This window comes from Neolamprologus multifasciatus, chromosome 2 (assembly GCF_963576455.1).
Source record: "Neolamprologus multifasciatus chromosome 2, fNeoMul1.2, whole genome shotgun sequence".
NCBI classification, from domain to species: domain Eukaryota; kingdom Metazoa; phylum Chordata; class Actinopteri; order Cichliformes; family Cichlidae; genus Neolamprologus; species Neolamprologus multifasciatus.
Window position 1 is genome coordinate 12,160,960 of NC_140440.1, and position 14,566 is coordinate 12,175,525.

The following is a 14,566-nucleotide window of genomic DNA, read 5'->3' on the forward strand; positions in this document are numbered from 1 at the left end:
GCTGCTGTTTTTTATGTGCATTAAAGCTATATAAATATTTAACAGTGCAAATGCAAATTCCTTGCTGAAAGTTTAACCAAAAGGCATGTCCAGTAGAAATGGGCTGACATATCCTCAGCATAACCATGTATAATATCCACTGAAGTTAAAAAGAGGTGCTTTGCAACATTAAACTGCAGTGTGCCAAATAAAAAAGTCAAATACGTCATTTTCGGACCACAAGGTGCACGGGATTATAAGGCACATTAAGCGAAACAAAGCACTCAGATAAATCAAACTTTATTCAACTCATTCTTCTTGCTTCCTCCACTTCTGTACCATTGATTCATTAATGCTGTATTCTATCACAGCTGCTCTATTCCCATGTTGTTGCAGTATGTTAATGACCTCGTATTGTTGATGGATTATCTCAGTTGTTCTCCTGACTGAAGTTTGGTCCGTTTACAGCATCCTGCCATGCGATTGCATTTGTCTCTAACCATCAGGAACCTTCATGTTAACCTTTATCGAGTGGAAAAGTGTTAGCGTTCATCCTGCAGCTTCACTGTTTATGTTATGCTAACATAGCTGTGTCGCTAGCGATCACGTAGCACATCATTATATACCAGCTAGCCCAACTTCAGTAACCTTACAAACGTTTGCTGCTGTTTAGTTTTCTGTCTTCATTTATGTTGGAAGTGATAGCAGAGCTGTACGTTTGAATTTTTTCAGAAATCTCTCAGTCAGAACATGCTATCATGCTTAGGTAGCTAGCGAAACTAGCGAGCTAACCTCCGCTAATTTCCTGCTAGCTTCCAACTCCGTTAAATGTAATAAATTCTGTTTTCATGGATGCCTGGATGTTAAACTTCATAGTTACATCCGGTAAAGCAGCAATGCTGATCGTTTTATTAACGATAAAAGAATTCAGACAGTTTTTAACTCTCAGTGATGCTGCAGTGATCGTTTAACTTTGGGACCTGAAGGGACGGGGTTTAGGACCCTGATTACACCCAGATTAACGAGCACCTTAGTCCGACAAATACGGCAATAACGACGGCCCGCTTGCATGTTCTACAAAAAAATGTGCTTTTCTGTGTATCTGACGGACAAACACCACACCAGTGACGTCGCACCATTTTTAAAAACCAGTTCTGGTTCATCTGTTTCACTCAACAATCCGCTTTCCCCCTTCTCATTCTCCATTGCCTTTTACTGCTTTTTCGGCCATTTGCGTATGAAAACTAAGGGACTGCGCATGCGCGTTTTACCCATATTCTATCCCGATATTTCATTTTCTTATCGTTGCCTAACATTGTACCGGTATTAATATGGCCCAGCCCTAATACACTGCTTCCTATAGTGCATATGTGAAAAGAGGTACCATACTGCGAGGTAAAATAGGTATTTTATGCATGCAAAGAGCTTCATAATAATAATGTGATCTGTCACAAAACTTTTTTGCTGTTTTTCCAATTTGACAAAATTGCACACACCTTTGATTTACTGCTCCTTACTTGCTGTTCTGTGCAGCATATTCACTGACAGAGATTTCAACTGATTGATATCCAAGTCCACTTCACACACTACCTAGGAATGTGTGTATCTGTCAACTCACACCAAGGCTTTAGTAAACAGAATCAGGGTGTTAGTGTACAACACAACACTTCCCACACATACACACCTGCATGTTTATGAGTCCTCGTTAGAGTGATGATGGGAAGAGGATTCCTTTATGTGACACAAAGACAGAATGACACAATTTGAGTGTTAGAGGTTTTTTTTTAGGAGTGGCATCCTCATAAAAAATATTGTGTACAGCAATTCTAAACCCAAGAACGGGCTTTGTAATGAATGTTGAATTCATAAGCTGAATATTTCTTCATTCAATTTATTTCACCATCGATGCAATTTTATTTGCTATCTGAACTCTGTAAATTTGTCATTAACTTCTTTCAAATTGCTTTTGCAGTCTGAAAAAGAATGCCACAACATTATTTATTTTGATTAACAAATGTGTGTCTGTTGTAAAACCATTCACGAGAGTAAGAATGGGAAGGAATTTACTTCACTCGTGGATGGTATTTTTCGGTATACATGCTGCAGAGTGGAGAAGAGAGATAAAACCGTTAGATCACTGCAGCTGTCAGCAGAGCTCTCCTAAAATCCAGATATGCTGAGCGACAGAGACGTGTATATCTTCCCTCTAAATGGAGATCACACGTATGATGTGAAAGCAGAAGGTCACTGCCCACTTTAATGTTAAAAGGCTCTTTAATGCAGTGTGTCAGGAAGGGTGAGAGGTTACAGAAGAGGGGGAGGGAGGATGTTGGGAGTCTTAACAGTTGTTTGCCAGAACTCACATAGACAGCATTTCATTTATCCGAGTCATTTCAACAAATGTTCTTATGCCATTTTAGCCCATTTAATAAATCAGAACCTATTAAAATAAATGATAAAATTAAATATCTATGCTTGCTTGAGGATGACGTTTGTTCTCCAAAATGAATCTTTCTAAAGAGGGAAAAACTGCTGCAGTAGATTAACGGTAATAACAAGGGCCTGCATTTTTTACTTTACTGATAGTAAAATGGTTTTTAAAATGCTTACTTGACAGGGTCTCTGATGTTGTGTCTGCCAGGGTGAAAGGTCAGGGGTGAGAGGCCCTGACGCTGAGTCCATGTGATTTATGGAGTCACAATGTGAAAAACATGGGGCTTATTTTGTCATCCCCTTGGGTCAGAGCATTCATAAAGTCTGAAATGCCAGAATTCATAGCCATTTGTGCTTTACTCAGTTATAAATGAAGAATATTTAGCAAAATAAATGGCATTTATTAAGAGGTGTCGTTTCAAATTATTTCTTTTGTTCTTTATTTGAGAAAAAAAGCCCTGCTCATTATGATTAGTAAGGTTTAGTCTCCAAACTCTTTCCTTTTTTCTGTGATTCTGAGTAATAGGAATAATTTGCCAAAACATAAAATATGAATGCCACAGACATGTGGTTTGGTGTCATTTCAAAGGTTCTAAATAGGAAGAAAACCTCATCATTAATGCTTAAAAATACACAAAGAATTATTCTCTTGAAACTATATCTGTGCTCTGAGCAAATGTCCTTTAATGACTCGTAGCTGTAATAGTAGCTGTGCTGTACTCACATGCTAGCAGGTATTTTCTACCTTATTTATTTCAGGTGGTGTGCATCTCAATTATTCTTTCCATTGGTGTACACAGGAGTGAAAGCCACTATCTTATTATCATTATCACAGGGTTAAAAGGTTGGTGTCTGTGTCTTCTCCGGCACAGATCCTACTTTGTGACCCTGCGACCCTCCACCCTTCTTTTCTTTCCTTTTTCCCTTCCACGCCTCGTTTCTCAGTCTAATGCTTTGGTAGCCTGATAACACTTTCACTCCCTCAGCTTTCACTGTCTTCATTTATCTCTACTTTAGCCAACCCCACCTTTTGCACACATGCATACACAAGCAAACAGCTTTTATCCTAAAACGCCTCGTTCTGCTACTGTCTTTTCTTTTTGGCCTTTGTAATTTAAAGTCATGTGTTTATCTAATTTTCCAATGAAAATACTAAGATAAGGAATGCTATTTTGCATATAAAGCGTGACTAAAAAGATTTTTATCCCACAATAGCTGAGAAGACGCATCAGAGTTTTTCAAAAGATTGCCGAGAATATAAAACCACCCACAGGTGGCAATAATCAAACATATGAGCAACGATGTGGTTTAAATTGGAAAGTAAAAACATTCTGTATGCGAGAGCAACACTTATAGATTGTCATAATTATGTGGGTGCCTTTAACTTGTTTTTATTACTTGTTATTACTTTTCCCTTGGTCATAAATCTCTGTGGAGGTAAATGTTTCTGTGTAAATGCATATGTTCAAGTCTTTGGTCACATTTATTGTATTTTAAACAAATATGTGTAGCGTTTTAATTACCTTGTGGTTGCATCCCGGTGTTTAATATGAGGTGCCAGACACGATAAAAATGAATAAAAAGCTAGCATTTCTTTCCCCTCTTGCCTCCCCACTCTTTGTTGCGGTCATGTTTTTGTTTTTTTCAGAGGCAAACATATTTGTCTCATTTTCTTTGCACTCCCTCGCATCCATTCCGATGGATTCGTTTTGGCAATCCCACTCCAGAAATATTATAACATCTGTGAGTCCTTATATTGAGAAAATGACTGTTGTTTCTCTTACTGATAAATTCAAAAACTGCAGCTAAAAAGTAGCCAGAAATGCACAGGAGGAGTTGACGGTACTGAACAGGCCAGTCGCAATAGTGTAGGACAGCGGTCCCAACCTTTTTTGCGCCACGGACCGGTTTATGCCCGACAATATTTTCACGGACCGGCCTTTAAGGTGTCGCGGATAAATACAACAAAATAAAACTAGTACCGGTACCGAAAAAAAGAAAATTTATTCATAACACACGTGAAAAGACCAAGAAAAACAGAGTTAACGATAAAAACGATAACAAAATAACGCTGAAAACCGATTAAAAACCCTGAAAACTATTCATTTCACACCTGAGCCTCAACTCTCGCGGCCCGGTACCAAACGACTCACGTACCGGTCCGAGGCCCGGGAGTTGGGGACCGCTGGTGTAGGACACAAAAGTTTGTAGGATTTCAGAGCAGTTTGCAGTTCTGAAGTACCCACCTAGCGTAGATTTAACACAGCGGTATAAATCCTCTGTAAGTTTGCAACTTTATGCTAAAACATGCCTGTAGCCCAAAATTGGTCCATCTCACACTATCAGGTTAAAGCATATGCAGTGATGATATATTGCTAATGGACTTTAAAGAGTCTAGAAACTGATGACCTGTATACACAAACCATAGTGTGATAACCTCATGATCACAGGAAGTCAGAGGCTTTTCCATGAGTTTAAACTTGCTGACCTTTAAGGTCATTCAGTCAGCTGTGTGGTGATTGTTCAGTCAACACAAAAGCACGGATGCGACTGATTTATTAGACGATGTTTTTGCCCTTTTTCTCTTCCCAATGACATGTTTTCCTTCATTTTCCTTCTTCTATTTCTCCCTGCAGTCGTCTGAACAGAAACAAGCTCCAGTTTCTTCCCGAGCTTCTCTTCCAGTCCAATCCCAAACTCGGACGACTGTGAGTACACTTTGATTTTATTTTTATTTTTTCATCTTCTCCCCATTCATGATCTCTCTCTGACTCTCCTCCGTCATTCCGTTTCCCCTTTTGTGCCGCTTTTGATGTGTTACGCGATCCGTTTGAAAACACGACCGTGGTGTCAGAGGTTTTATCCTGGTCGAGGGTTCGGGTCTCGCGCCAGGTGACACAGTGCCGCTCTGTGCCCCTGTCGAGAGTTGAAAAAGGCAGCGAGTGTCAGATGTGTGCGTTTGTGTGAGCACGCTTGATTTTAAGAGGTGAAAGTGTGCCTGCAGTGAATGTTTTGCTTGGACTCGTGTGGAATTTTTATTCAGGAATATTGAGTTTTCCCAGAGTGTAAGAGTGTAAGCGCAGGTCATACTGATGCAGCAAAGCCTCCCACTTGTCCTCCTCCTCTCTCGTCTTCATCTCACATTCCCAGACATACTCTCTCTCTTTGTTTTAGTCCCATTGGTGCATCCATGCTGTCTGTGCTCTTTCTTTCCACTCAGGTTGTCAGGTTCTCTATTTGTTTTATCCTCAGAGAGGATAGTCGGCTTAGGTTGAAGGTTGAATCACCTTCTAAACTTTATAGCTGTTTACATTGGGCTTCTTTCAAGAGAACTTGGAGTTAGAGTGTGTGTGTGAATTTAATTGTGTGTATAAGTATTATTGGGTGCGTCTATAAGTTTGTATACCCTACTGGATATTTATTTGTGTTACATGTGTCATATCGATGCTGCGTTTCAACATATCAAGTTTGTGTGTTCAGCTTGTGTGTGCACGCCTATGGTGAGAGGTGTTAGGATAACAAATACCAGCGCTAGGACATTAATCTTCTCACTTCTCTCATTCTCTTTTATAATGTTTCCATGAGGCAGAACCCATTGGAAGCTACTGTAACAGTTCAAAAGATTCTTGTGCGTTTTCTTTCCATGTTTTTTCACCTTTTTGAAGTGTAGGTTGACCAAAAAGCAGGAATTAAAGGAATACTCCGGTTACTCCACAATTACAAATTCGCTGGCGAGAACGAACACGTTGATTGAAAGGTTTTGAGCTCCCTCCTTCACGGAGAATGACAGCTATAGTCAGCTTAGGTTTGCAACACTTAAAGCGGATTTGAGCAGCAAGCCAGAGCCAGTGTCACAACATCAACATGTCCAAAGAAATGTCAAAAATTAGATTTTTTTTTTTCTCCACAAAATAAATTAAATGTACTTTTCCAGTGCATATATTCACATCCTCATACTTCCAACGCTTTGCTGAAAGTATTTTGGGCTGGCACCGGAGAAGTGGATTGTGTTGCAGGAAAGTTTCTGTGGACATTTTATGACATTTTGATTTGTTGGTCCACTATTCAAACCCTTTCTTCTGTAACCGCTGTGACTCAAAGAAATGTTACAAGCGTTTGCAGCAACCTATCAACCTACAGGCAGCAACTGTTTAATACTCAAAAATGGATTCCTGAAAGTTGAGCTTCATAAGGAGATTTACTTGCTGTTTACAATCTGAAAGACTGGAATAAACATTACGTGCACAGTACATCATGACTTTTGTCCACTGCAGGCTTCTGCCACTGTTAACACAGGTGTTAATTAATATACTGTTATCTATTCAGCTTAAATCAATGCTTATTTATCATGAACGTTTGTTCTGTGCTCCCTTGTTTCAGAATAAAAGATTTATAATGTTGTCAGTTTCAGTTTTCCTCCTCAGTTTCTCACCGTGATATATTTTGTCGGACGGGCATATTTTGTGTTTCATATTTTTGTGGTGATGTGTGATATATTGCTGAGGCAGAGCAGACTGCTAAATTGTCATCTACGTCAGCTGTGGCTTCCAGGATCACACACAGCTAAAAGTCCTCATAAACGCCAGGGACACACACAGTGACACATGCGAATGGAGACGAATACAAATATTCCATCACACGCACATTTTCACATGGCATCTTTTTTCAACCCTTTTGCCTTTTTCTTTGTGAATGACAGCCTTATTTCCTCCACCTCCTGGCTTACAACTGTACAAAACCCCTAATTGCTCTCGAAAGCTATTATTTATCACCGGTCGAATATGGATCCCTATAGAGCTCTCAGACAACTCAGGAGAGTGGAAAGGGTGAACGTGTTCCAAACTTAACATTATAAATCTCATGTTCTTTATGTCCCTACTTTGCCATCAGCACAATCTAAATTACAGTGTCTGGAGTTTCCTCCGGCACTTTTTTCTTTCCACTTTTCCTCTTTTTTTTAGTGCTTTTTCTCCCATCCTCGCTGTGTTTTCTAAGGAAGTGGTGGTAATGTAAGCACCAAGGTATGTAGAAGAGAGCGTGTGTATAAGAGGGAAGGGCAAAAAGAGGAAGACATGTAGGTAGAATTATGGGATAGAGAGAAAGTCAGTTGGTGGGAGACTTGCAGAGAGAGTAACAGCAGGAGAGTAAGGAGGAGGAGACGAGGAGGTTTGCTGGTGGCTTTCTGGTTTGGGTTCGTAACCTTCCTCTCTGTCAGCCTTGGTTAGATATTAAATGATGGCAGTGTGATAGGAATTACCTCTTAACCCTCCTATTAAAGCTCTGTGGTCTGAGGTTTGGAAAAGGGCGGAGTTGGAAGGAGCTGGACTAGCATTAAGTGAAAATAGCCACGGGTTAGACGTTTCACTCTCGAGGAGGGTGCAGGGGTTCGGATAAGAGGCATCAGACTGGATAATAGTTTTTAGTCTAGTCTTTAATCCTGCAGGACTATGAATCAATCAAAGAGGTTGTCTCTTAATGGAAACTTTTCTAATTTAGCCTTAAGTGCTGTTGCTGAGTGCCTGACAAAGACTGATGGACAACACGTATAACGGAGGTCATGAAAAAGGAGGGAGATGGATGGATGAAGGGATGCTGGTGGAAGATAAAGGTTTCTTGTAGATGGATGAAGGAAGTGGAGTCTGTGGTCCCTCTAGGTGCTCGGTAGGGGGGAGAGAAAACAGAAATGGGAAGGTTGAGATGGATCGTGGACTGGAGTCTGTGGGTTTCAGTGTGTGCAGTCTGTGGTCGTTTCCCCCCCACAGTTTGCAGAGACTGCGGTCTCACAGCACATGCACACAGACACACAGCTCGAGCTCTGAGTAAAATACATTTGTGAAGAGTGTAATGAATTTTTGGTTTGAAATATAACGTATTGACGATATCTCAAATGGAAAAATGAAAGCTACTGGTTGCAGGGCTTTTGTGCCTCATGCACATTGCACCGAGTCAGGGAGGTTTACTTTGTTAAGTGACTTGATGGCTGTTGGTCTCCTGTCTAATAATGCTGACCCAGACTGAGCCTCATCCTGTTATCTTCGCTTTCTCCTCTGGGAGTTTGTGTGTGTGTGTGTCTGCATGCTTGTTTAGCGCATAAAAAGGACTTGAATTAGCTCTGGCTCACAGCCCACGTTACTCATGAAGCAATAGGATCCCACCCCCCCGCCATTTAAGCAGCTCAGGTTACGCTTGATTGGTTTGCATAAGGCAGAAGATGAAAAATGAGAGTAATGTTATACTAAAGAGATATTTCCCATTTTCTTCATGAATAAATCCCTAGAGCTTCAGATGCTGAGTATTTCACAGTGTTGAAGGTGATCTCTGACCATGTTTCAACACTTATGCACTGAAATACTGTAGAAGCTTTGCAAATTTTAATGTAGCTCCTGCCATATAATGGATATTACAGAGTTAGTCAGCAGACTGTAAATCTCTTCTGCTTGTGCTGTTTCTAAACAGTATTTTTGGACATAGTGTGGCAAAGCTAAAATACATAAATTACATCACTTTATCACATAAGCAACCAGAAAAGATGTGCTGTAAAATGAATGTTCACTGCAAATTTACAAAGACAAGATTGCATTAAATTTGTGTCTGCAATAAAACAAAAATGAATCAAGCAAGAAATAAACTAAAGCTTTAGCTGGGGGTAGAATCTAGCTGTCAGAGTTGGTTAGCATGCGTCAATATGAAGCTTGTAATGATTATCTTTCCTTCCAGTGTTATAGATTGTTTGCATTTGTTTACAATACGCCTAAACAAAAACAGATAAATATAGTAACACACTACACATCCAAGTAAAATCCCAGCTGCAGTGTTAAGCAGCTTCATTCTGCTCTCTGCTGAGAACTTCAATCTATACACCTAAAAACCACAAACCAGGCGAGAAATTTGGGTGTAGTGATGGATGCAGACCTAAACTTAGAAAAACACATTAAGACAATAACAAAATCAGCTTACTATCACCTCAAGAATATTTCAAGGATAAAAGATCTGATGTCCCAACAGGACCTGGAAAAACTAGTCCATGCATTCATCTTTAGTAGGCTTGATTACTGTAACAGCATCTTTACAGGTCTACCTAAAAAATCAGTCAGACAACTACAGCTCATTCAGAGCTCTGCTGCTCGAGTCCTCACTAAGACCAAACAAGTGGACCACATCAGTCCAGCTCTGAGGTCTTTACACTGGCTGCCTGTCCGTCAGAGGATAGACTTTAAAGTTCTGATGCTGGTCTATAAAGCTCTGAATGGTTTAGGACCAAAATACATCCGTGACCTCGTGACCCAGTATGAACCTTCCAGATCCCTCAGGTCATCTGGATCCGGTCTTTTATCAGTTCCCAGAGTCAGAACCAGACACGGAGAAGCTGCATTCAGCTTTTATGCTCCTTATATCTGGAACAAACTCCCAGAAAGCCTCAGATCAGCTGAAACACTCAGTTTATTTAAATCCAGGTTGAAGACTCACCTGTTCTCAGCTGCATTTGAATAAAGCACCAAATCCACACTTAAGCTTAAATTTCAAAACTTATATTTTAACTACTGATTTTATTTGTTTTGATTTTATATACTGTTTTGTTTGTTTGTTTGCTTGTTTTAATCAATTTTAAATCATGCTTTTTATTTGTTTCTAATGTCTCTGTAAAGCACTTTGAATCACCTTGTTGTTGAATTGTGCTATACAAATAAACTTGCCTTGCCTTGCTGACGGAGCACTGCTGCTGGGCTCCGTCATTCTCCTTAATGCAGCCCATAAACTGCATTACAGCAGCCAAACATTCAGACTAAAAGGATCTTTTGGAGGCTTAATAGAAAGAAGGAAATTTAGTTTATGTCCAGAGGGAGGCCGGTAAGGAATTTTATCCAATCCACTTGTCCTTCAGAATGCTTCATCCCTACATGTTCACTGGGTGTTTACCAATTTGCATTACAAAAATACCTTTAAAGGTTTAGCTAAACAAGAGGGGGGAAACCAGAGCTGTGGAAGAGTAAAATTCAATGAAGCAAGGTTAACAGAGAGAAAAATCGCCCGGATGACTCTAATGATCAACAAATCATGGCATGGAAGATTCCCACTTTAAATCCCTGCACTGATGACTGGATGGTAATGAGATATTTTCTTCAGCACCATTAGGTTACTCTTGTGTGAAGCAGTTTACCTCCAAATGCTTCAGTGATTCTCCCAGATGTGAAAGTGTGGTCTTAACTCTCCACAGTTACTGTAAATACAATATACGAGTGAAGCCAGGGGGAAAAGACGCTGCAGAGAGAGAAGAATGAGAATGGGAGGGAAGGCTGGAGAGAGCAGGGGGTCATTCGAGATGTCTTTTCCTCCTAATTAAGTTAATGGAGAAAGACGAGGAGCCTGCCTTTAATCTTGGCTAATTGTCCATTTAGAGGCGACTGCCATAGTTTACCTGCTGGAATGTTAGGTTAGTGTTACAGGAAGTGGATGAACTTTGTGTGTCCAGTGATTGGTTACGACAGACTGGGCCTCACTGGTGATTGGTTGGAACGATTTGGAAGGGTGAGAGGTGAATATAAACAGTCTGTACTTACATGTGTCTCCTCTTTTTGGTTATTATATCGTTCACTTATTGACTTTATTCCTCTTTCTTTTTTCGTGCTGTGTTGCTGTTAGGGTTAGAAATACTGCCCTGCACAAACTGAACAAACAGCTTTGATGTTTCTTTTGCTCTCTGGGAGTATAAGATTGTTTTCGTGTCACTAGGCTCCAGCCTTTTGTTTGGTTTTCACGCCACTGTGTGCTGGTGAGAAACAAATAAGTCTCAGATATATAAACACATAGACACACACACAAATACATCTCTCTCACGCCACCTCTCCTGCTGATTTAGAAGTGCTGGATGGAGAAGTATGCACTCTGGTCATTCTGTGTTTGTCAGACTTTATACTGAACCACAGACCCATGACAGAACTTCCTAATAATTAAACATGACCCAGATGTACAAACTGCGGTGTGTAGCTGGACCACAAAGCTTGTAGGACCTTATACACAGCACCAAGGGCAGTATTCACCAGTAAAATGCATGTGCATTTCTAACATGTATATCAGTCGACCTTTATATTTTGATGAAATCCTTTTTGAAGCAATTGGCACAAAAGCAAAAAAGCAAAAGATGTTCTTGGATAAAGCAGCACCTGGAGGCTCATAGGCCCCAGGAAAGAGCTGCACCACTGGGCTCATGCTGGTATTCACTGGTATTCAGGGAAGGAAAGGCTTTTACTGAGGGAACCTGACCAGAGCGCTTCTAAAATAGGTCTGCTTTTAGTGGCTTGTGTGTGTGTGTGTGTTTCCCACAGCCCAGACGGCAGTGCGATTTTGTCCCAAGACATATTTAGATAAATACACACTGCTGTGATATTGAAAACCGAGAGAGAGAGCGAGCGAGGAACAGAGAGATAGGGAAAGCATGAGGGAGAGAGAGGGGGGATGATAGTGGGATAATTTGGGAGATTTGGTTACATGAGGAGACTTTCCGATAATTCTTTCATCCTTTCTCTGTTAACAATACTTTCTAATTTGTTGCACTGAGCGTGTTTGCATGTAGCTAAGTAAGTGGTTGTGTTACTGTTGGCTTATTGTAGCAAACTGCTTTAAATAAAATCACAGCAGGAAATTATATTTTTGTTTTTGGTTCACCGTTTCTGGTGCACATACTCATACACATGTGGCTGGGTCTGTCATTTCTTGTGTGTTTAATCTTTGTTTCATCTTCGTGCTCATGCTTCCTTATGTTGAGAACCGTCGGTCTTTAGGATTTCCTACATAGAGAATGAACATATGAACAACTTTATATTGTTTTTCTAAACTTTTCCTAAATTGAACAAAAACTACTTAAAAAAATAAAAATAGAATGTTTTTGAAATTCAATTTTTTTCTTTCATAATATTTCACTCCATTGTACAAGTGTTTATATTCATATAAAGTCTCTGACACCAATTCTTAAACATGCAGTTCAAAAGCATAAAGTGTTTAAGTTTGCTTCTCTTGCTGTGAAAGCGCTGGAAAGGCCAAGTCATAATGTGTGTGTGTCTAAGCCGATGTGTATTTTCCTTTGCAGACGTGTGAATAAAATAAGCCAGAGTGTGTCTTAGTGGGGCAGCATGCACCATCCAGGCGGTCTTAAAGTTCACAGCAGCAACACCTTTCCCTTGTAGCTGCCTACTTCAGCAGCTTGCCAGTTAGCTAACATGCTGCAGGACCAGAACGTATGAGAAGTTTGTGGGAGGTTGTGTGGTTGTTGACTTTTTTCTTTCTTTAAGTTTTTACATAGCAACAGATTTTATATGTTTGTACTAAAATAGCACAGGGACTGCATGTGGTAGTAATTTCACCACGCAAATGAATGCAGCTAGTAAACTTGGATAAAGATATCTGGTTTTCCCTTTGACCTCCTTACTCTTACAGAGGAATGGTATGCAGACACATGTAGGGTAAAGCTCGTGTTTACAGTCTAGGTGTTAATTCATATGCATGTAGGAATGGGAATGGAGAACCAGTTCTTGTAGAAACTGGGTCCCAGTAGTCCAGTTCCTTGGATTTGTTAGTCTCGATCCCGCTTCATGCACTCGCACTACAATCAGCTGATTTCAGTTCCCATGTCAGAGGAGGAAAATAGCGACAGTACAACCTTGCTATGTCTCACTCGACCATCTTCACCTGGGAAACGTATCTGTAACCGGAAGGTCGCCGGTTCGATCCCCGGGCTCTCTGTCCTGGTCGTTGTGTCCTTGGGCAAGACACTTTACCCTACCGCCTACTGGTGTTGGCCAGAGGGGCCGATGGCGCGATATGGCAGCCTCGCTTCTGTCAGTCTGCCCCAGGGCAGCTGTGGCTACAACCGTAGCTTGCCTCCACTAGTGAGTGAATGAATAGTGGCATTGTAAAGCGCTTTGGGTGCCTTGAAAAGCGCTATATAAATCCAATCTATTATTATTATTATTATTATTAGCATAAATATGGACATTTATTTTTATTGCACAAAAGGAGAGATAAATGGCAAAGTGGAAAACTGCATCCAAGAAAGAAACAACCACAATATGCCACCAACACAACTTTGGTTCTTTGCCAGCATCCGCTAAGACAGCTTGCTAACGCTAAGCTAGCCAAGAACCCAGAGTGGCAGCTGCCAGACCCTGAACTTGAACAGGTAACAAGCAGATGCAGTCAGGCTGCCTCCTTTTCCACCTGTTCATGTTTCTAAAGCAGAATCACTGTGGGGTTTTCATCTTTCCTTTGTGTGATCAGCTTTGTTTTCTGCTAATGGAAGGATCTTAGAGACGTGTGCCTTCATTGGAGATTTGAGTTGGTGTGTGGGGTTGTGGCCTCAGGTTTATATTGTTGAATGGTGACTGAGAAGTGTCTTTTAGCTATTTTACAGAGTAACGTGAAAGTAATGTAAAGAGTAGTATAACAAATTACTTTTTCCTGTGAGTAATTAAGTAGCATACGGCATTACTTTTCTGCATTACTTTTAAGAAAAGTGTTCTGTATAATAATGACTTTTTTGTTTAATGACTACAACACTGACCACAACAAAGAGGGCAAATACCTCAGCAAACATGCACAAACATGTGACGCACAGCATGGAATTAATTTGCATTAATGTAATTTCTTTATTGCTGCTTAGCAACGGTGGTGACTCTCAAGACAGAGCCAATGAGAATCCAGTGACAGTCCATAAGTAATCAAATCAATGAGTGATGTCCATAATGGAATCGGAATCAACTTGACCTGTAAAAGTCAAAATGAGCTAAACATGGCAACACAGGATAGTAATTTGTGTGACTGCATATTTGCTTATATGTTCGTATATGTCCTATTTTCCCGTGTGTGTGTGTGTGTGTGTGTGGGTCTGTCAATCTGTACTTGCATTTAAGAAGAGACAAACTTGATATTGGCCCAAATACACTCACACAGTGTTTGTTTTATCCTAATTTAGCTTTACATGAGAGCACTAATCTAAAACAGACTTGGCTCACTGGAACGATGGAGGAGGATGACAAGGAGATGAAGGAAGAAGGGGAGAAGATAGGAAGAGCAGCAGGGGCACGTGATAGAGAACAGGAATTATATGTTTAGGGGAAAAAACACAGGACTGGGTAACAGGTGAAGATGGTCGAGTGAGACA

The 14,566-nt window shown here is 40.4% G+C and overlaps 1 protein-coding gene across 2 annotated transcripts in view; it reads left to right on the top strand.

The window, feature by feature from the left end:
* slit3 (slit homolog 3 (Drosophila)) overlaps window positions 1-14,566 on the top strand; it is a 278,935-nt gene that overhangs the window by 28,045 nt on the left and 236,324 nt on the right. For both annotated transcript variants that reach the window (XM_085176419.1, XM_085176409.1), the window contains one exon: window positions 5,049-5,120. In XM_085176419.1, the coding sequence (XP_085032545.1) occupies window positions 5,049-5,120 (72 nt within the window). The remainder of the gene's footprint in view (window positions 1-5,048; window positions 5,121-14,566) is intronic.